This window comes from Alligator mississippiensis, chromosome 2, assembly GCF_030867095.1.
Source record: "Alligator mississippiensis isolate rAllMis1 chromosome 2, rAllMis1, whole genome shotgun sequence".
Lineage (NCBI taxonomy): Eukaryota > Metazoa > Chordata > Crocodylia > Alligatoridae > Alligator > Alligator mississippiensis.
In genome coordinates, this window is record NC_081825.1 from 171007446 (window position 1) to 171028647 (window position 21202).

The 21202-nt window shown below is 46.6% G+C and overlaps 1 protein-coding gene and 1 long non-coding RNA gene across 17 annotated transcripts in view; one reads left to right on the forward strand and one right to left on the reverse strand.

The window, feature by feature from the left end:
* The window catches only part of CCDC158 (coiled-coil domain containing 158), a 116480-nt gene that overhangs the window by 4036 nt on the left and 91242 nt on the right, over positions 1–21202 (reverse strand). For 14 of the 16 annotated variants that reach the window (XM_019498739.2, XM_059722405.1, XM_059722406.1 and 11 more), the window contains 6 exons: positions 19988–20151; positions 19370–19429; positions 14619–14678; positions 10569–10636; positions 4090–4308; positions 3801–3824 (listed from right to left, as the gene is read on the reverse strand). In XM_019498739.2, the coding sequence (XP_019354284.1) occupies positions 3801–3824; positions 4090–4308; positions 10569–10636; positions 14619–14678; positions 19370–19429; positions 19988–20151 (595 nt within the window). The remainder of the gene's footprint in view (positions 1–3800; positions 3825–4089; positions 4309–10568; positions 10637–14618; positions 14679–19369; positions 19430–19987; positions 20152–21202) is intronic. The other 2 variants (XM_014607398.3, XM_019498747.2) reach the window with 2 other exon arrangements.
* Positions 10028–20194, forward strand: LOC132248650 (uncharacterized). Its single transcript, XR_009459969.1, has 2 exons — positions 10028–10222; positions 20013–20194. It is a non-coding gene; the product is annotated as an uncharacterized LOC132248650 (long non-coding RNA).

The window sequence follows — 21202 nt, forward strand, 5'->3', positions numbered from 1 at the left end:
TTATGTAAGCAACAAGGCGCCAGATGTAAGTTACCAACCACTAACTAACTAACAAACGGCTGAAGAATCCCTTTGAAGCTCAAAGGCACAAAGGAGATAACAGAAGAAGAAATTCTGCCAGACGAGCAACAAAAACACTCCAAGGCTAAGATAAGCTGAAAACAAAAGAAGAACAACCACAAAAATGGAAGCTGGGTATGGAAAAACCCAAAGCACTGAAACAAAGAATGCCGATCCCTATAAGAACACTGAAAATGCCAAGTCAGGTGAGTCTCTTTCTCTACTGCTGTTTCACTGGAGCACTGATGCATCTGTTCACCCTGCTCCAGCTGTTATCTTCAAATCTGCTATCTTCAAATCATCATCATCTACTCAATAAGCCCAGGTTGGCCACCCTGGACTAATATTGAACAACTATTGCTGGTAACTAGATCTGGCGCATGTGTGGATGAAATGGTTGTTTTGTGTATGTGTATGCCTGTGTGTAATGATGTGTATGATGATTTGTGTGTGTTTTGTATGAATGGTGTGCCTGAACCTCTATGTCTAACTCATGTAATCAATAAACATGGCACCTTGCCTTATCCCCCTTTATAAAGTCTCACTTATAATTTGAGCAATTGGCAATTTGTGTAACAGGACCAGCAGCAGGAGCTGCCGGATTAGCAGTGAGCAGCAGTGGGAGCTATCCCCCCTCCCTGCGCTCCCTGGATGAGCCACGGCTCTGTCCTACATCTGCCCCATCCCGGCTGGGCAGCACCCCCCCAGCCCCAACCCCAACCCCGCTCCTTCCCTCACTGTGGGGGCCATTGATCGGCCCCACCACACCTCTTCCCTCCCCTCTCCCCTTCCACCACACCACTTTTCAGTATGTCTACTCTACACTGCAGTCTGCAATGCAGATGTGCTCTAAAAAGAAATAGTATTGTTGGGCTCCTAGAAGGAATTAAACAGAATAAAAGGAGACAAAATATTATAAGGTGGTATATGTTATTTGAAAGGGTAGTCTCTCTATTTTTCTTTAATGGCTCTGTTTATTTTAGGATCTTTTTGCTAGATTAATAAAGCAGTACAGACAGTCTAACTCACTGGTAGGAGGCTGGTATGTTTGTGTTTAAAAAAAAAAGTTTACTCTTTTCAAATATGCGGTGGGCACATGGAAAAAGCAACTGACAAGGCTTTAAATACAACTGCTGAAACTAGGGCTCCATGTTTGAGCTACCTGTTGTCTTCAAACTGATTTAATACATGCTAGGCAGCAGGAGACCCATCTCTTGTATGGCCTTGTAAAGGCCATTCTATCTTGATATCTTTTTGCTCAGTCCTTAGTTTGGCAAAATTATTATTGGTATCAATGGGACTTTAAAGGAATGTATGTATCCTGATCATTGGATCGGAGAGGTGTTAAATCTCCTTCAAAGAGGTACATGAAAAAGCCTTCTTTGTCCCAAAGTTTCCAGGCCTGGATGAAAGTTTTTTTCTGATTCTAGCTTATTGTGAGTACTCCCTCTTTCCAAAAGGAGAAATCAAAAGTGCTTCATTTTTAATGATACCAAATGGAGCCCCTCTGAGTTTCTCCTTTCCAGACAGAACTGTCTGCATTACCCCAGTTGAGGAAGGATGAGAATTGTTTGGCTCTCATGAAGGAACGCTGCAAAAACTGTTCTGTGCCTCACGGGAAGAGAAACCTTTCATGGAACTAGACTTTTTGAGTAATTTTTCCCTTTTGGGGCCTCCATTTTCCCCTGGAACATGACAGCCTATTTTTATATGCGTTTTGCTTGGGTAAGGACTGCAGCATCCAGCTCCTGGAAAATTGTGCTCTGGCTTAATAATGGTGGGTCTAGTCTCCAGAATTTTTATGCTAATAATGACTTCAAATTAACCCTGTCTCCCTTTCCCCTGGCCCCTGTTGGATAGTCTCTCTTGCCACCTAATTTTAGTTTAAAATCACTTTAACATGTACTTTATTTACTCAAATCCAAGATGAGGTTTTTTTCCTCACTTAACATTGAAGGGACAGCTTCTGGTCTTGGATTCAAGTACAAGTGGGGAAGGAAGTAGCTGCTGCGACTGACTCTGGCCCTGACCCAGAGTCAGAGCTGCAGCCACTTCTTGCTCCCCACTGTCTCACCCACCCCCTTCCAGTCTCTGCCTGCCTGCCAACCCCTTCTGCCACCACCTTTGCTCCTCTGCCTGTCCTGCCCCACCCCGCCACCACTTACCCTCTGGCTACAGCTCTACCTCCCGGTCTGGCTCTGGCCTATGGCACAGAGCATATGGCTGCTGTGGCCCAAAATCAGCCATGCAGCAACCAGCTGAGGCTGTGGCTGGAGCTGCCACTGCTACATGGCTGGGCTGGAGTAGGGCCAGAGTCAGGTCAGAGCTGGAAGAAAGATGGCAATGGGAGGTGAGTGGGCAGAGGTGGTGGCAGGGGGCAGGCAGCCGGGGGTCAGAGGCAGTTGTGGGGGTAGGCACTAGGGGGACAGGTTAGAGGAGAGGCAGGAAAGGGGCAGGTGCCAGGGGATGAAGGCACTACAGAGGGGAACAGGCACCACAGGGCACAGGCATGGGAAGTAGGTGCTTGGGGTCAGGCCCCATTGGATAAGCATGCTCCAGGGTGTGCAAGCACTAGGGAAGGGAAGGTGAGGTGAGGCAGGTAGCAGGGGGCAAGGTATGGGAGACAAGAGTCAAGGATCTGCCTGCCCCCCTGTCACTGCTTGTCCTGCTGCAGCAAGGTGGCGGATAATTTAAGATGATCCATTAATAATGAGATTCTATATATGGCTAATTGTAATTCATACATTTTTTCATGTGTAGAATCTCATTATTGGGGGGTCACTTTGAATTCAGAATCATCTTGGATTCAGGTAAATAAGGTTTCAGAACTCTTTTTCAGAACTTGGCTTTGGCCTAACCCTGCTCCCTGTTGGCAAAGACCTGGCACAATCATCACAAGTCTGGGCTGGAGACAGACCTAAGGGAGCAGGGAAGGGATCCAGACTGCTTGGGCTGGTATGACCAAAGAAAGCAAGGAATTACATTTATATTTCAAAGTAGAACTTGCAGTGAGAGACTGGAATATCTGAAAAGAAACGGAGACACTGAATGCATGCAAGTCGAGGGGCAGGGTACATAATATGTAAAGGATGTAAAAAGTATACTATACTTCAGGCACAAAAGGAGGAGAAGAAGGTGCAGATTCACCTATAAAAACCCAGGCAGAGATGAAGCCTGTGGGATCTCCTCATCACATAAGACCTTCAGATTCCCCAAAAGGACTTTCTGAATACTTGGCAGCAAGGACACACTCTGCCCTGGAGTTCATTAATGCGGGTGTAATTACAGTGCATTTAAATGAACGTGTATACACGCCCAGTGTTTACTTTCAATATTAAAGTCCTTGTAACAGTTTCTCTGCAGTTTCAGTGGGACATGGTATTTGCCTTCGCTGTCAATCCTCAATTATATTACAGTGCTAATTGTATTAATTGCTGCATACTGTGCTTCACTCCAGAATATGTACAATATTGCTTGCTTATCTAAAGCCTTTCATGTTATATGGCATAAGGAGGCTACAAGGAAGTGTTTCCACCCCTCTGTTAGAAGGAGACATTTTTCTTTTAATAGGAATGGTTATAATACTGCCCTTCCTAAAGGTGGAAATGCTTGTCTTCTGAGAAAATCAGGAAAAAAGGAAGAATCTCAGTAGAGTGGGTAAGTTTGAAACCCCTAAAACAGAACTCTGAAATTCGTCACAAATACTTCTGAATAAATTTGAATTGTAGAATAGCACTTACAAGAACTGGGACTGAAGGATACACCTGTTAAAAGAAAAGTGCTTTGTTTTAGCAAAAAGACAGGATTAAAGTAGTTAACTGTTTAAAAAAAAAAAAAAGAAAATAAAGTTACTACTGAATAAAAATGCCCTTCTCGTAAGCTATATTCACATTAGTGAATTTTGATACAACTCCAGTGTTTTCTACAGTTACAGCTAGGATTAATTCAGCCTACAGTTTGCAATTTGCCACCGTAATGATGAGGGGGAGAAATATCTTTCACCTTGACTGGAAATGGGGCCACACTTACTTTTCTGGGTGACTGTGGCAGCACCTGCAGCTTCTAGTGAGCTAGTCCCCCTCACAGATGGTTTGTGGTCTGTGGAGGTACCAGGAACAGCCTTCAGGTCATCTAGCGGAGCAGTTAACAGCGAGTGCACTGGAGACCTATCTTTGTATCTCTCCTCCTGGGATAACTTCTTTGGGGAAGATCGATAGTGAGCAGTAACTGCAAGGATGGATGGACTTGCTGAGAAATTGTCAAAAACAGCACAATGACTAGATGCATGGAAGCTGTCCCCCCCACCCCAACCTTTAATGCTTGTTTTGTTATGTAATAATTTCTCTTCTCAGCCCTGTTCTCTTCCCAGATCCCTCTCAATTCCATTTAGTAGCCAACTCTGCAGCACCCCCTCCCTGTCCAAAAGAATGGCCTGGCAAGTCTTTTAAGTCAAACTAAACACCACTATATGGATTATTATGTAGCAATGGCAATGACTTAGATCTTTTCCCTACAAGAGTAGGCCAAACCTTCTTCTGCTGTCTACTCATTTCTTTTACCCTCAGAGCAAATGCCTGTTTCTAAGCAATTACCAGCTCCATGGTTGTTAACAGCTCAGTTCTCCCTTTACCCTACCTCCCAGCTACTTGTATACATTAGTGTTTGCATCTGCACAAGTGCCACCTAAATCTTTAAAAGACCGAAATGAATGTGTTTTGTCTGCTAGGGGTGTGCAAAGTGGGCCCTATTCGATTTGGATTTGGCCCAAATCGGAGACAATGATTCAATTTGTTGATTTGGATCACTATCCCTGATTTGATTCAGCCAAATCCAAATCTGAAAATTCGATGCTGATTTGGAGAATCAGCGATTTGGCCATAGACACAGCTTTAAATGCTTTTTCTACATACCTCGAGGTACCAGCACAGCTCATGAGTACTGTGATGCTGGGGTGCATGGAGCATCCCACAGGAGCGTAGGAGGGGGTCCCCCAAGTGCTTGGCAGCGAACCCGGAAGTACTTCCGGTTCACTTCCGGGTCCACCAGGGAGCGCTCTGGGGGCCCCCCACAGCCCCCTGGCTCAGTGGTTGGCCACGGGGGGACCCCGGGTGCCCCCCAGACCCAGGAAACACCAGTTGCCGAGCCAGGGGGGTGCAGGGGCCCCCTTGCGTGCTCTCTGGCGGACCCAGAAGTGGACTGGAAGTGCTTCTGGTCCACTTCCAGGTCTGCTGCCATGTGCGCTGTGAAGCCTCCCACGCTCCTGTAGGACACCCCATGCGTCCCACAGCATAGCAGCATTCACAAGCTGCCTGCTACATTGAGGTATGTAGAAAAAACTTTTAAAGTTGTGTGTCTGTCCGAATCACCGAATCTTTGTGAATTGATTCAGAGGGTTCCGATTCAATTAAACAGTCCTCTGATTCGATTTGGATTCAGAGATTCAGCCACCAAATCGGGCCGAATCAAATCAGGGATTCGAAGCGGGGATCGAAGCTTCGCACAACCCTAGTGTCTGCCGCCTGGCTGCCATTTCCCCCATTTAATATGATAGATTTATATGTAAGGCACTGTTTACTGTATTTTTTTTTAGCAGTAAGAGGATTGTAAGGAATAGAGAGAACCATATTTGGATAGCAGCATGTAGTAAACAGAATAAGTCAATGGGAATAAATACTAATAAGGTGTGTTTATTCTTAATAAATTTCAGTGATTATGCTACAGAGGTATTGGCTGAATTGACTCAGTTGGCTCTGATCTAAAAGTATCTTCCCTAACACTGTTCAGTGCTAAAGTACTGCAAATGTGACTTGTAATAATGTCATGCTGTTGCTGGATTCTTAAAGTCCAGAGTCCGTTCTATACCCATAAAATTTTCAAACCAGAAGAGATGCATTTTTTTTTTTGGTCCTGAACAATACATTTACACCTAACTAAAAATTCAGTTTAGATCTGATGGTATTTAATAGATTTTGTAGGTATGGCCAGGGGTGGATCCAAGATTTCTGGAGGGATGTGAGAGCAGCAACCTGCACTGCATCCTCTGATCCCAGCCTACTCCAGCCCTACTAGTGCAGGCCAACTTTAAGTCCCTAAAGCAGGTGAAAATCCCCCCTCCCTTCATCTTCCTGCTCAGAGGTAGAGCCCATCCCCTCCTCTTCCCCAACTACCTGCAGCTACTGCTTTTTCTGCTGCTCAGAGCATGGAAGCTCCTGGGCTGAGATGTGGCTGGGCTCAGCTGGCAAGTGGACAGCAGCAACAGCTTGGCAGGAGAGTAGTTCCCTCCCCACCACCTAACTCTTCCCAGTCATGGCATCGGGGGGAGGGAACCCCCACCCTTCCCTACTGCTGTTGTCACCGCCCCCTGCTCACAGCCATCCCTGCGCAGCGGGCAGAAATGGTTCCGATACTTCTTTGCTCCCAGAACACCATGGAAAGTCAGGCAAGGAAGTAGAGGAAGGGATGGAGCAGGAGCCTGCCTTTAAGCAGGAAGGGAGGATTTTTACAGGCTTTTGGGCAGGGGCAGGCAAAATACGGCTCACAGGCTGGATCTGGCCCACCAAGTAATTTAATCTGGCCCACAGGCAGGTGCCTACTAGTTCACTATATCCAGCCTGGCCTCAGGCTGCCCCTGCTGTGCTCCCATGGGGCCAAGCCCTGCTCACTCCTGCAGGGGCAGCACACACTGTGTTCCCACCCTCGCCCATGGGATGGCCCTGACCTCAGCCCTACAGGTAGGAGCGGCGGCGGTGGCGGGCAGGGCAAGGGATGCAATAGCAGTGGACAGGTAGGAAGTAGTGGTGGGTGGGGACAAGGAGTGGCGACGGGCAGGAAGGTAGGGTAGCAGCAGGGGAAAGGTGGTGGGTGGGGGAGTGGTGGCAGCGGTGGTGGGCAGCAGCACCAGCTGGGCAGAAGGGCAAGGCCCATGCTGGTGCCCCGGGGCCAGGGCCAGCAGGGAGCCAAGGCAGGGCAACAGGAGTGAAGAGTCCAGACTCGCAGGGGCGTGGGGGTCCACCACACTCTATCGTACAAGGCTCACATGCAGTTCCTGGGTTTTCTGCCTGAGCCGCACAGCTGCGGGGGGAAAGGGAGGGAAGGGGGGCAGCCCCATGCGGTGGAGCAGGTGACTCAGCCCCACTCACAGCCACATGCAGGTCATGGGGAACAGCGGGGAGCTCCATGCTATGGAATCAAGCTGGCTCCGCCCCTCTCCCTAACGCCCCAGTTGAGCCCCATGACCTGGACTGCCGGCTTCAACATGTGACACTTCCCCAGTAGCATATGGCTTGGGCATGCAAGCCCTATGTGATGGAGCCTGTGGCCCGGCCACATGCAGTCCTGGGGCTCACTGGGACCACACCGCTGGGGGGTGTGCACCCATGAGCACCCTGAGGGCCTGCTGCTGCTGGTGGCAGGGGCTGTCTGAAATCGGAGGGGGGGAGGGGCATATGTGATGGGGGGGTGTTTGTAGGGGAAGGTTCCCACACGTACACTCTACCATACACATGCACCCACCTACACACACCCCAGCCTACCATACATACACACGCACCCGCACACCCCCCATGCTCTACCATACACACGCACCCACACCCCCTTGCACACCCCACAACCCCTGCCATACACCCACAGCCCCCACAAATCCCATATTCACCCATACCCACCCCCACAAACCCGACATACACATCCAAACACATAACCATATCTTCCCACATTCACACACACCCACAGTCCCCCACAAACTCTATACCCACCTACCCATACCCCTCTATACTCACCCCCCACAATATACAAGAGTAAGATTGGTCCAGAGGACCTGCAGTCCACAGGAGTGGAAAAGGGCCAATGTGGCCCCTATTTTCAAGAAGGGAAGAAAGGAAGACGAGTTAGTCTCACCTCTATCCTTGGGAAAACCTTTGAAAAAATTATTAAGGATCACATTTGTGGAAGTCCAGTAGGAAAAATAATGCTGAAGGGCAACCAGCGTGGCTTCATAGCAGGTAGAGCCTGCCTGACTAACCTTGTTTATTTTTATGACCAGGTCACAAAATGCTTAGATGCAGGAGTTGAGGTAGATGTCATCCACTTGGATTTTTAAAAGGCCTTTGATACAGTGTCACAACTCATTCTTATAAATAAATTAAGCGGTTGTGATGTAGATTACTACATGGTCAGGTGGGTGAAGAATTGACTTATGGGGCGCACAGAGCATGGTGGGGGACGGGTTGTTTTCGACCTGGAAAAATGTGGGCAGTGGAGTTCCCCGGAGTTCGGTCCTTGGACCAGTGCTGTTCAATATCTTCATCAGCGACTTGGATGAGGGCATGGAAAGCACTCTGTCCAAATTTGCAGGTGACACCAAATTATGGGGCAAAGTAAACACACTGGAGGGCAGGGAGTGGATTCAGGTGGATTTGGACAGTTTGAGAATGTGGGCAGAACAGAATAGGATGCAGTTTAACAAGGATAAGTGTAAAGTGTTGCATCTAAGGAGAGAGAATCACCAGCACACCTACAGGCAGTGACTTTCTAAGCAGCATAGCAGCAAAAAGAGATCTCACAGTCATGGTCGACTCCAAAATGAACATGAGTTGTCAATGTGACGAAGTGATAAGTAAAGCCAACCACACTCTTTCATGCATTGGAAGGTGCATCACAAGCAGGTCTAGGGAAGTGATACATCCCCTTTATGTGACATTGGTAAGACTGCAACGGGAGTATTGCATCCAGTTCTGGGCACTGCACTTCAAGAGGGATATATATAACCTTGAGAGGGTCCAGAGGAGGGCTACCCATATGGTTATTGGCCTACAGGTAAGATCTTATGAGGAGAGATTGAGGGATCTGAATCTCCTTAGCCCCTCCAAAAGAAGGCTGAGAGGGGATCTTGTAGCCATCTTCAAATTCATGAGGGGTGGGGGGGGGGAGAAAGCAGCAAGGAGTAGGGGACACTCTGTTTACCAGGGCACCCCTGGGGGTTACTAGGAACAATGGCCATAAACTGATGGAGAGCAGATTTAAATTAGACATTAGGAAAAATTTATTTATGGTGAGGGTTGCCAAAATCTGGAATGGGCTTCCAAGGGAGGTGGTGCTCTCCCCTACCTTGGAGGTCTTTAAGAGGAGACTAGACAAGCACCTAGCTGGGGTCATCTGACCCCGGCACTCTTTCCTGCTCAGGGCAGGGGGTTGGACTTGATCTACTAAGGTCCCTTCCGACCCTAAAAATCTATGAAATCTAAGAAGACTTCATTTTGAGGTATTATGCAATCACCTCTATGTACAGTATGCAAACGCATACAAATCAGGACAAAAATATTAAAATGTGTTATTGTAGATGCTTGATTTTTAGTATATAATTTGTTTTTTTCCAGTTCCAAGATGGCAGACCCCCTTGCCAAAAGGAGTACTTCTGGAGGAAAGGGGAGGGATGTCCAGTGGCACAAGTCAGGGGTTAGGAGGTGGGACTTCCAGTCTCAAGGTGGCAGCCACAGGGCAGGGTTACCCTTGCAGCCCTGGACAGCTCACCAAAGCTCCTTAAGCAGCCCTCCAGCTGAAATAATTGCCTACTCCTGCTTTAGGGACTTTAAAAAGTCTCCAGAGATTACTGTGAAGCAATGCAATCAAAAAGGGGGGTGCAGCACACCATTGCAACCCCCCTCTGGATCTGCCCCTGCCTTTTGAAGGCTTTAGAAGATCTCTAACAACTTTCCCATTTCTGCTATAACAACTTCTTGCAACTTTACTGTGGTTTGGGCATGTGCCAGGGTGCTGTAATGGACTTGGTAGAAATTCAAGCTGTTTATAGCAGACCAAGAGATTTCCTTAAGCATTCAAGAGCTAAAGAAACTGACAGACATAGTAAATTCCTTCCATAGTCCCTCACATAGGAGATGCAAACATGCAAATGTGAGCACTTAGGGAAAATAAATATATCAGACACTCCAGGTAATGATCATGGCAAAATCTGTTCAGTGGAAAATGTGTGGGAAATCCAGTTAGGAGAAAACTCAACTGCAACTTTCATTGCCCAAATTAGATCTCTATTTGTTTTTTTTTATTTAGGTTTCTAAATATAAGTGACCCAACATTCAGAAGTTCTGAGTAAGCAGTTTTCCAAAGGAAGTCAGCAGTGGCTGCAATGAAAATTAGGTCACATATTTAGGTAACTGAATATGGAATTGGAAGTTTAACTTTAAGCAATCAAGTTTGAAAATGTTGGCCATGGTTAGTATATAAGACAACTGTCATAAATAAATAACCAAGGGAATTTATTTTACCAGATGGAAGATACTCACTGATAATAAAGTGCATGTACTGAAGCACACATCTACTAAGTACTCTAGAGGTTTAGTAAATAATTCTTGTTAAAGGGCATCTGTAAAAGTGACCTATGAAAATATAATTCCTTCTTGTGTTGTGGCCTGCATTTTCTCTGTACAATTCTGTAGTGTATCGGTTCCATCCCTACACAGAACATCCATTGTTTAGCACAGCCAAAGAAAACTCACCAGTAGGTGCAAAAGACAGGGTAGCAGCTTGGTCCTCCAGATCTGCAGTATGTAAAGTTAAAGGATCCCTGCAAGCAAAATAATGGCAAGAATGTTGTGCAAGTGTCACACAGAGGTTTGGAAACAGCAGCTTGTCCACACAATGAAAAAACAAGCAGTTAGCCTGCAGTCCAGAAAGTTCACACACATGCTGAAGGAAAACAGTGTAGGTGAAATCCAGAAGTCCGTATTTGGAGGAATGAAAGCACCATCCTAGCCTTGCTGTGCACATGCATTTAAGTTCCATGCAACTTTTGGTGCAATGTAAAAGCTAATGGCCTAGATTCCCTCCTGGGTGCAGGCCAGTCTCTGCAGGGGAATGTCCATTGAAGGGGGGCATTGTAGTGTGGTCCACTGAGGCCATGCTCTCATTTCTATCAGAGCAATATAGAGGGCATGTGTGAGAAAGCACTGCCTAATAGAGAAGGATGCTAGCTGGAAAGGAGGGGATGCTTTGATTGCTGGGAGATAAGTTTTTTTTTCACCTCATTCATTGAACAGCTTGACTATAGGTCCTTACATACCTTCAATAAATCAGAATGTTTGAGTCTTTAGTGATGACTTATACCTTACAGTTGAATGTGTGCCGTTACCTTTGTAGCACAGGTTTCTTTGTGGGGCCTGATTCAATGCCCAGTGAACTTAATGTGAATTTCTGAAATGACTGAAAAGGACCCTCACAGTCCACTAGTCTACTAAGGGTGACTAATAATTTCTGCATAGGCCTTGTTATTTATTACTTGGGATGCTGCATTTATTATGTTCTCATAAGGAAGTAACAACATATATAATCACATTCATCCCATGCAACAGAAGGAAATTGAATGGAATAGTTAGAAATACACCCAGCAAACCCCTATGTATAGGGTTATCAATAGACCAAACTCTGATGTCCTCACTCTGGTTTTTATTTGGCCTTATTCCCAGAGAGAGTTTTGTCTAAATAAAATGGAGTAAAAGCTAAGGTGCTGGTCTTGTAAGGTGTTTCAGGCAGACTGACCTTTGAATCCGGGAAGAATTCTGCCAAAGCCAATGAGGGTCCACAAAGAGGTACATTTTGCAAATGATATATGGAAATCACACGCACACAAAAGCCTATACAGGTTTCCCTCGATTTATGCGGATTTGATTTATGCAAATTCGCTCTTATGTGATGATCCTTTTGTACCCAATATTCGTTATAAGCGAGGTACATTTGCAAATATGCGATCGGCATAGGCCTGGAGAACGCCACATAAATCGAATTGACATAAAGCGAACCTACTTTATACAGTAATGTAAGAAACAGGGAAAGGTTCCTGTTGGCTGCTCCTATGGCCAGCTGGGGTGAATGAGGACAAGCAAAGTCCCGGGTGGTGCAGGGTGCGGCACTCACCCCAGCCCTGGCTGCAGCGGCCCTAGGAGCTGCCAGCACCAGCTGCCAGCAGCCACTGGGCTGCACTGTGCCTCAAACCCCCTGGGCCTCTGCCTGTCCCCACTTACCCCAGCTCCTGCTGCAGCTGTCCCAGGAGTGGCTGATGCCAGCTCCCTATAGCCACTGGGCTGCACCATGCCCTAGTGCAGGCAGCTGGTGACGGCAGCTCCCAGGGCCACTGCAGTCGGGGCTGGGGTGGTGACAAGCAGAGCACTGGGAAGAGCCTGGAGCCCCTGAGCCTGCAGCTGCCACCAGGCCCAGCCTGCTCTTATCTGGCTGCAGGCAGCTGCCCACCCCTGCTGCAGCTCCGGCAGCAGTGCGCACCACCTGCTTGCAGCTGCTGGGCTCTGCTGCACTGGGGGGTTCGGGGCACAGTGCCCCGGGGGAAGCAAAGCCCCGGGGGGCTTGGGGCAGGGTGCAGCCCAGGAGCTGCAAGCAGGCAGCATCCTCCGCTCCCAGGGTTGCAGTAGGGGTGGGCAGCCGCCTGCAGTCAAACAAGACTAGGCTGGGGCTGGCGGGCACAGCAGATTTGGGCCAGTGGCTGCTGCAGACTTGGGCCGGTCCCAGCCTGCTCTTTTCTGGCTGCAGGCGGCTGCCCCCCGCAGCCCTGGGAGCAGTGGATGCTGCCTGCTTGCAGCTGCTGGTTTGCGCCATGCCCCAAACCCCCCGGGGCATGATGCCCCAGGGGAAGTGGAGCCCCGAACCCCACCACAAAGCAGAGCCCAGCAGCTGCAAGTAGGCTGTGTCCACTGCTCCCAGGTCTGCAGCAGGGTCGGGCAGCCGCCTGCAGCCGGATGAGAGCAAGCTGGGGCTGGCAGTGGCTGCAGGCTCAGGGGCTCCAGGCTCTTTCCCGCACTCTGCCTGTCTCCACCCCAGCCTCGGCTGCAGCGGCCCTGGGAACTGCCGGCACCAGCTGCCTACACTAAGATATGGTACAGCCCAGCAGCCTAGGGAGCTGGCACTGGCCGCTCCCGGGACAGCTGCAGCAGGAGCTGGGGTAAGTGGGGACAGGCAGAGCCCCAGGGGGTTCAAGGCACGATGCAGCCCAGTGGCTGCTGCCAGCTGGTGCTGGCAGCTCCCAGGGCCACTGCAGCTGGGGCTGAGGTGAGCGTCGTGCCCTGCATCACCTGGGGCTCTGCTTATTTACATTCACCCCAGCTGGCACCGGGAGAAGTCAACAGGGGAAGCTATCCCTATTTCTCACGTTATAAAGTTATTCCTGCTTCATGCAAATTTGATTTAGGCGGCGTTCTCCAAGAATGCATGTACCGCATAAATTGAGGGAAACCTGTATGCTGGAAATTATTATGTGCCTGTCAATTAGTCGTTGGAAAACAGCATCAGTAAACCCTATTATTTGATTTAGTTATAAATTGTTTTATTTGGAAGAAAATTTCCTGCCTTGTTTTTTCTCTAATTTAGGAAGGATTCCAATAACCTAACCCATGTTGAGAAATATCTTACTCTGCAAAGGGTACCCTTTGAAAGCAAAATGTTCACGTGCAGAATAAAATGGTACCCTATATCCAGAAGGGTATCAGAATCTGGACCTAAAGAGATTTCTAGAAATTGTTTCATGTTTAATCGTTCTCTCAATTTGTTGGGTTTCTCCTTCTGGCTGCTAATGCATTAGTGGCCTGATTTTCGAAAATGCAGTACTCCACTGAACCGAAAGGAATTTCTAAGTACGCATTACCATATTTTCTTGCATACAACCCACACCTCCTCCCCCACCCCCACCTCCAAACTAGTTGGGGAAAATTGGGGTGCTCACAATGTATAAGGAAAAAGGAACCCCACCAGTCTAGAAATTTGGTGAGGTGGTGGAAGGAGAGTGGTGGCAGCATTAATTGCTGCAGCTCTGGGAGGTTCCCTGACACCAAAATTCCAAATTTGTGGGGAACCTCCCTACCCAACCATATGTCAAGTCAGACACTGGCTCTGGGGACGTTTGTGGGGTTGGACCTGGCAAATGTGTCTAGAGTGAGTGGGTGGCCCCAGACCCAGTAGGTGGCCCCAGGCCCAGCACACAGTCCCGGAATTGGCTCATAAAATTGGACCCAACAAATGAGCATCAAGCTCAGGAGCAGACTTAGATCCCTAGGTGCTGTCCCTCATTTACCTCAATTGAAGATCTTTTTTTTTCCTTCAGGCTCCGTTTCAAAATCAAAATGTGTATTATATACAGGTGTGTTATATGCAAGAAAATAGGTACGTCTGAAAATCAGAACTTTAGCTTATTGTGAGGTTATGGAAGGACATGGAATATAAAAGCTACCTGTCTACTATAACAAAATAGTTTAAATAACATGACAGTTTTCCTATAATGCCACACATTTGCTTTAATGGACCTAACTCTGTCCTGTTGTAATACTACTGAATTTAATGGGACCTGTACAGGGTACACAACAGGAATAATTTGACCAATCAGGTTTATTATGCTGTTCTTAAGACATATATTTTAAGTGTTTAGTGTATAATACAACATTAAGATCAGGAATCATATAAGATAACCAATTCTTTTACGTTATATAAAGTGACTCTCAAAGAGATATGTGCAGAATTAAGAAATTTAGTCAAGTGAAACCACTTCTCACCGACTGAAAGTATTCTGCTCCAGACTGTCTTCAGGGCCTGAATCTCGAACTGCAATCTCTCTGTATGGAAAGACATACCATACGTAAACTCACACACAGAATTAGGAACTTTTGGACTGCTAGTTTTCACAGGATAATTAATTTGGTTTTTAAACAGAGTGGAAGGTCTGCAGTAGCTTGTAACAGTACAGATCTTGCCAGAAAAGTGTTAAAATGTTATACAAATTCATCAGATGAAGTATACTGTAAATGTAGACAGGGTATCCTTAGCACTTCCTCCTTCCTCTTACAGTTAACTGGCAGGGATTTCTGTATATGTGGTGCTAGAACATGGAGCCCCTTGTTCTTCCGATCTTAATAACTTCACCACATGGGAAGAGATGGCCTCCACCTCACTCCACTGGGGAAAAAGCTCTTCTCAGCCAGAATGGCTGACCTGCTCAACTGGGCTTTAAACTAAGCTCGCCAGGGGATGGGTAGACAACCACCAGAGTGAGTTCACCAAGCATCAACCGCAAAATCAGCAGGTTAGGATGTTCAAGGAAACCCACTCCTACCTCAACCCAGGAACAGAGCTTCCCCATGAGTTCAAGGAAGCCTAGGGCCTCAAGCGGCATACTTACTTGCCTGTACACTAATGCTAGGAGTTTGGGGAATAAACAGGAGAAACTGGTCCTTCTGCTAAACAAAAATGACTACAATCTCATAGGGATAACAGAGACCTAGCTGGACTCCTCTTATGACTGGACTACAGGTATAAATGGCTATACCCTGTACAGGAGAGGGTATGCTGAAAAAAGGGGTAGGGGTGTAGTTCTCTATGTGAAGGAGAGCTACACATCCCTACAAGCTGATATTGGCATCCAAGGAGGACAATTGGAGACCCTTTGGGTTAGAATATCAGGGAAACATGGTGAAGGGGATACAATGGTAGGAGTCTACTACAGACCACCAAATCAGGAACAAAAGCTTGGCCAAGAATTCACCAGGGAACTGGCCAAGGCTGCATGCTCTCAGTGCATGGTTGTCATGGGAGACTTCGACTACCCACACAGCTCATGGGATGAGCACTCAGTCAAATCCAATCGGTCTCAAAGCTCCTTGCATGCATGGATAAACTCTACCTGTCATAAGTTTATAAGCCAACAAAAGGTAAGGTGCTGCTGGACCTGGTACTGGCCAAAGGGGATGATCTATCTCATCAGCAACCTAAGAATCGAAGGGAAGCTAGGTGACAGTAACCACAAGTTCATCACTTTCACTATCCATCGCAAAGCTGGCAAGTCAGCCAGCAATGCAGTAGTCCTTGACTTTAGGAAAGCTGACTTTCATAAGCTCAGGAGGCTTGTTCTTGAGGCCCTGAGAGGCCATGATTTCACAGGGAGGGGAGTTCATGATTGATGAGTGGTTGCTCCATAAGGAAGCGATCCTAGAAGCACAAGGGGAGTCTATCCCAACCTGTAGGAAAAGTAGTAAAAGGGTTCAACAACCCCCTTGGCTCAACAGGGAACTCATCTAAAAAGAGAGGCTTATAAAAGATGGAAGACAGGAAACGCCACTAAGGAGGAGTATTCTGCACCTGCAGGGAGCAAACTAGGAAAGCTAAGGCTGCAACTGAACTCCAACTGGCTACACAAATCAAGGACAATAAAAAGTCCTTGTTCAGATATGTGAGGAGTCAAAAGAAAAACAAGGGCAACATTGGACCCCTGCTAAATGCAGCTGGGGCAGCTGACTACCGACACCCAGGAAAAAGCCAATCTGCTTAATGATTACTTTGCGTAGGTTTTTCCACCAGCCCAAAGGGACCACCCTGCCGAACATGATGCGGGATAACCAGAGTGAGGAAGCATCTTGAAAGGCTGGACCCCCACAGATCAGCTGGTCTGGATAGACTGCACCCAAGAGTGCTAAAGGAACTGGCAGACATCATAGCACAGCCACTGGCAAGGATATTCAAGTACTTGTGGCACTCAGGCAAAGTAACCTGAAGATTGAAAGAGGGCCAATGTGTTGCCCATCTTCAAGAAAGGGAGAAAAGACGACCTGGGAAACTATAGGCCAGTCAGTTTAACTTCAATCCCTGGGAAGATTTTGGAAAAAAATAATCAAAGAAACCATTCTTGACAGGCTTACAGAAGGCAACATTCTGAAGGAAGCCAGGATGGGTTTGTTGTGAGTAGCTCTTGCCTGACCAACCTCATTTCCTTCTACGACCAGGTGACATATCACCTGAACAAAAGGGAAGAGGTCGATATCATATCTATGGACTTTTAAAAAGCCTTTGACCTGGTGTCCTGTGATGACCTCATGGAAAAATTGGGCAACTGCAGCCTCAACTACCCCACAGTCCAATGGCTGGGGAACTGGCTCCAAGGTTGGACCCAGAGAGTGGTGGTTGATGGAACTGAATCATCATGGCACTCAGTGACTAGTGGTGCCCCCCAAGGCTCTGTTCTTGGACCTGTACTCTTTAATGTCTTCATAAACAATCTGGACACTGGAGTCAGAAGTGGACTGGCTAAGTTCGCTGATGACACCAAACTTTAGGGAAGAGACTCCACACTTGAGGATAGTCTGGTGATCCAGGACAACCTTGATAGGCTTGCAAGGTGGGTGGATGAAAACCTGATGGCATTCAATATGGAGAAATGCAAGGTGTTCCATCTTGGGGAGAAAAAAAACCCACATCATACTTACAGATTTGGCAGTGCTACACTTGCTAGCACCATGACCAAAACAGCCTTGGGGGTCATGATTGACCACAAGATGAACATGAGCCACCAATGTGATAGTACAGCTGGCAAAGTGAACAAGACTCTGGCTTGCATCTACCGATGCATCTCAAGCAAGACCTAGGATGTCATTCTCCCACTGTACTTGGCCTTGGTGAGGCCACAGCTGGATACTGCATCCAATTCTGGGCTCCATAATTTAGGAAGGACATGGAGAACCTTGAAAGAGTCTAGAGGAGAGTCACACACATAATCAGAGGGCAAAAGAACAAGCCTTATGAAGAGAGGCTGCAAACTATGGGACTCTTCAGCCTGGAGAAGCGCAGGCTTAAGGGTGACTTGGTGGCAGCCTATAAGTTCATCAGGGGTGTGCATCAGGATCTGGGGGAATGCCTGTTCACCAGAGCACCTCAAGGGATGACAAGGTCCAACAGTCATAAACTTCTGCAAGACCATTTTAGGCTGGACATAAAGAAAAACTTCTTTACTGTCCGAGCCCCCAAGGCCTGGAACAGACTCCCCCCAGAGGTGGTGCAAGCACCTACTCTGAACACTTTTAAGAAACATTTGGATGTTTATCTTGCTGGGATCCTTTGACCCTAGCTGGCTTCCTGCCCCTTGGGTAGGGGGCTGGAACCAATAATCCTATGAGGTCCCTTCCAGCCCTAATGTCTATGAAATCTATGAAATATGTTGAAAGTCACTTTTATTCATCTGACACATCTGCTAACGAACACATTGGACATGCCTGATCTGTAGTGGGGATTCCCAGTACTTTACAAGATACTTTGGGCTAATGTCATTATTAATGTCTACTTGATTGTTGCTTTTACCTAATTTTAGAGTGTCCAGCCTTTTGCAACAGCTGCTTTGTGAACATAGGACATCTTTACATGTGCTCCAGGATTTTGGGGGGGGGGGGGGGGGTGTCTTTAATTAGAGTGGCTCTTGGGAGCCGCTCTAATTATAGCACCTGCAGTGTCTCACATATTCAGCATTGCACGCTTCAAAATGGCGGCGAGGGTGCTTTAACTAAAGATAAGCTTTAATTAAAGCATCCCCGTTGCTGTTTTGAAATGCAGGGATCCTGAATACATGAGATGCTAAGGTTGCTGGATTGGGCTTATTATCACAGTCCAGCAGCCTTGATTAATTGGGTCTGCTCTGGTGCATTCTAATTAGAATGCATTAGAGTAGGCATCAAGCATGTGTATGGGTGCCCATAGATTTTAAGCCAAGGAGGGATAATTACAATGATCAAATATGATCACATACATAACACAGGCTATAGAACTTCAACAAGTGATTCCTATATGAAGCCCATACCTTCTTATTTTACTTCTTTTAGAGCATATCTTTTGATGTCCAGACTTGAAGTAAAGACTGAGTGATGGAGAATCTACCACATCTACAACAAGTAGCTTGTTCCAGTTGTTAATTACCGTCATTGCGAAAATTGCAATTTCTCATATGAATCTGTCCAGCTTTAGCTTTCAGCCATTGTATCTTTTAAATCTTTTGTTAGCTAAACTGAAGACTTCTCTACTATCAGAAATCTCCTTTCCATTAAGGTTCTGAGAGGCTATGACTAAGCCACTTCTTAAGGCATTCTTGAATAAAATAAATAGATTGAATTTCTTTTGTCTCTCACTCTAAGGCAGGTTTGCCTTTCAAAGTGCTTCCCAGGCTTAGCATTTTGTCCAGAGCATGCTGCACCAGGGTTTTGGAAATGTATTCAATGCTGCATGTATACAAAAGCAGCACAGACTTGATCAATAAAGTTCAGAGTTCTGTGTTTCACTAATGTACCTCAGTGTCTTGAATGGAACAGCTAGTCATCAGGGCACAACACCAGGTTGTTTTTTCATCTTCTTTATACCTCCTCACTAACCAGCAATACTGCTCATTGTTTCCCAAATGATAATCCCTCTGGGGTTTTTTTGTATTCACCAGACTGATTCCTACACAATTTTTAAAAGTCTGGGCCCTTCACAGTCAAATGAAGTCATTTCTCACCTACTATGAGCATTTGGTCGCAGGCTACATGTAGAAGCACATGCTCGACTTGCACCATCTCTGTATGGAAAAATGTATCACAGTTAATAATATGAAGATTCCCATTATCATTAGGATTGGGTGATGTCCTTGTTTGCTGAAACATAATTAACCTTAGGTTTCTCCAATCCAACTCTCAGCTTAATGGGGAAAAGTCTCTCACATTAAAGAAAGGAAAGAGTGGAAATATTATTTCATTGAAAGTGTTCCTCACAAAAGGTCTTGGATCTGCTGCTTCTTTTGCTAGATGTTGAAAACCACTTATTGAACTTACAGTCAGACTAACAGCCACAAAAAAGAAAACAATGGTTTATCTCACTGCATGAATAAATTAGAACACAGGCGATCATTGTAGAGCAGACGCTGGCAAATCAGCATTGTTGATTCCCCAGTTCTCTGAAAAACTTTTTATTTCCTATGACTGCTGAGGCTCTCAGAAGGTTTAGATGCTGATAGCACTGACAGATTTCTAGTTCAACACAAATAACTCAGATAAAACAGTTAAAAGCATGAAAGTGGAATTCAAGATTTCAGTTACAGGAGGCTACATAAATCCAGAGTAATTTACCCTCTTCTTACATTGTGTTTCTCATTGTTCCTAAAGGTAATTCACTCCCATCGTCAAGGTCATTCTTACTGAGAACCACAGAGGGAATCTCATCAATTGTACATCTTAATTCTTCAAGAAGCCGCTTTAAATCTCTCAGTGGATCCTCCTTCAAAATGCCTGGTTTGTGCGGCATCTGGATTAAAAATGTTAATTTACAAAATAAATATGAAAAATGGCATTTTACTTTTCAGATTTTATATATACACATTCAGAAACAGACATTTCTTCTCTCCCATTAGTTATAGTTTAGAAAAAATGAGTTTAAAAAAAATAATTTTAGTGGAAAGTATGTGGAGGTTTGACTATAACTTGATAATTTTCAAATAAATTGTACATGTGCTTATACTCTCTACCTGATGATAAAGTGCTCCTCTTCCAAAAAAATTGAAAGAAAAACCAGTGGTGCTCAACCTTCTGGCTGGCAGGCCAGATGGGCAGTGACTGATCCTCTGTGGACAGGATCCTTCAATGGACCCAATCTGACACCTGAGGCAGGTATTGCAGGGCCCTATCTGGCCATGCAGAGGGAAACAGCCCAGCCCTGTTCCAGCTGTTCAGGGGAAGGGGGCTTGACCCAGCCCCAATCCATCCCTGTGGGGAGAGGGGGCATGGCCCAATCCTGTGAGAGGAAGGGGGCATGCCCCAGCCCCAACCAGACCCGGTGGAAGGAAGGGGGTGTGGCCCAGCCCTATGAGGGGCTGGGGAGAAGGGGACATGAGCTGGACCTGAACTAGCTGCCCCGGGCAGGAGTGAGGCAGGGTGTGGTCCTGCCCTGTGGTGAGTAGGGCAGGACCACATCATAGGGTGTGCAGCCTGACCCCAACCCAATTGTGTGGAGGGAAAGGGGTGTTAGTTTGGCCAGGCAGGGGTAAGAGTGTGGCTCAGTTCCTACCTGCCCTGTGGGATTTAGGATTTTGGCAGCAGGGAGAGATAGCAGTACTGCCACTGCTCCCCTGCTGCCAAATGTCCTGACCTTTGGAGAGCCCTGTAGGCTGGATTCCAAGGCTCTGCAGGCTGCACTTGGCCCATGAGCTGGAAGTTGATCAGCCCCGGCTTAAACCCTTCTGTTATATATAATATGGCTTACAGGAATATTCTACATTAAAATATCCTAAAAGTACATTATTAAAAAAACAAAGTCAAGCAACAATGCCAGAATTAAGGCCACCTGTATAACCTATTAA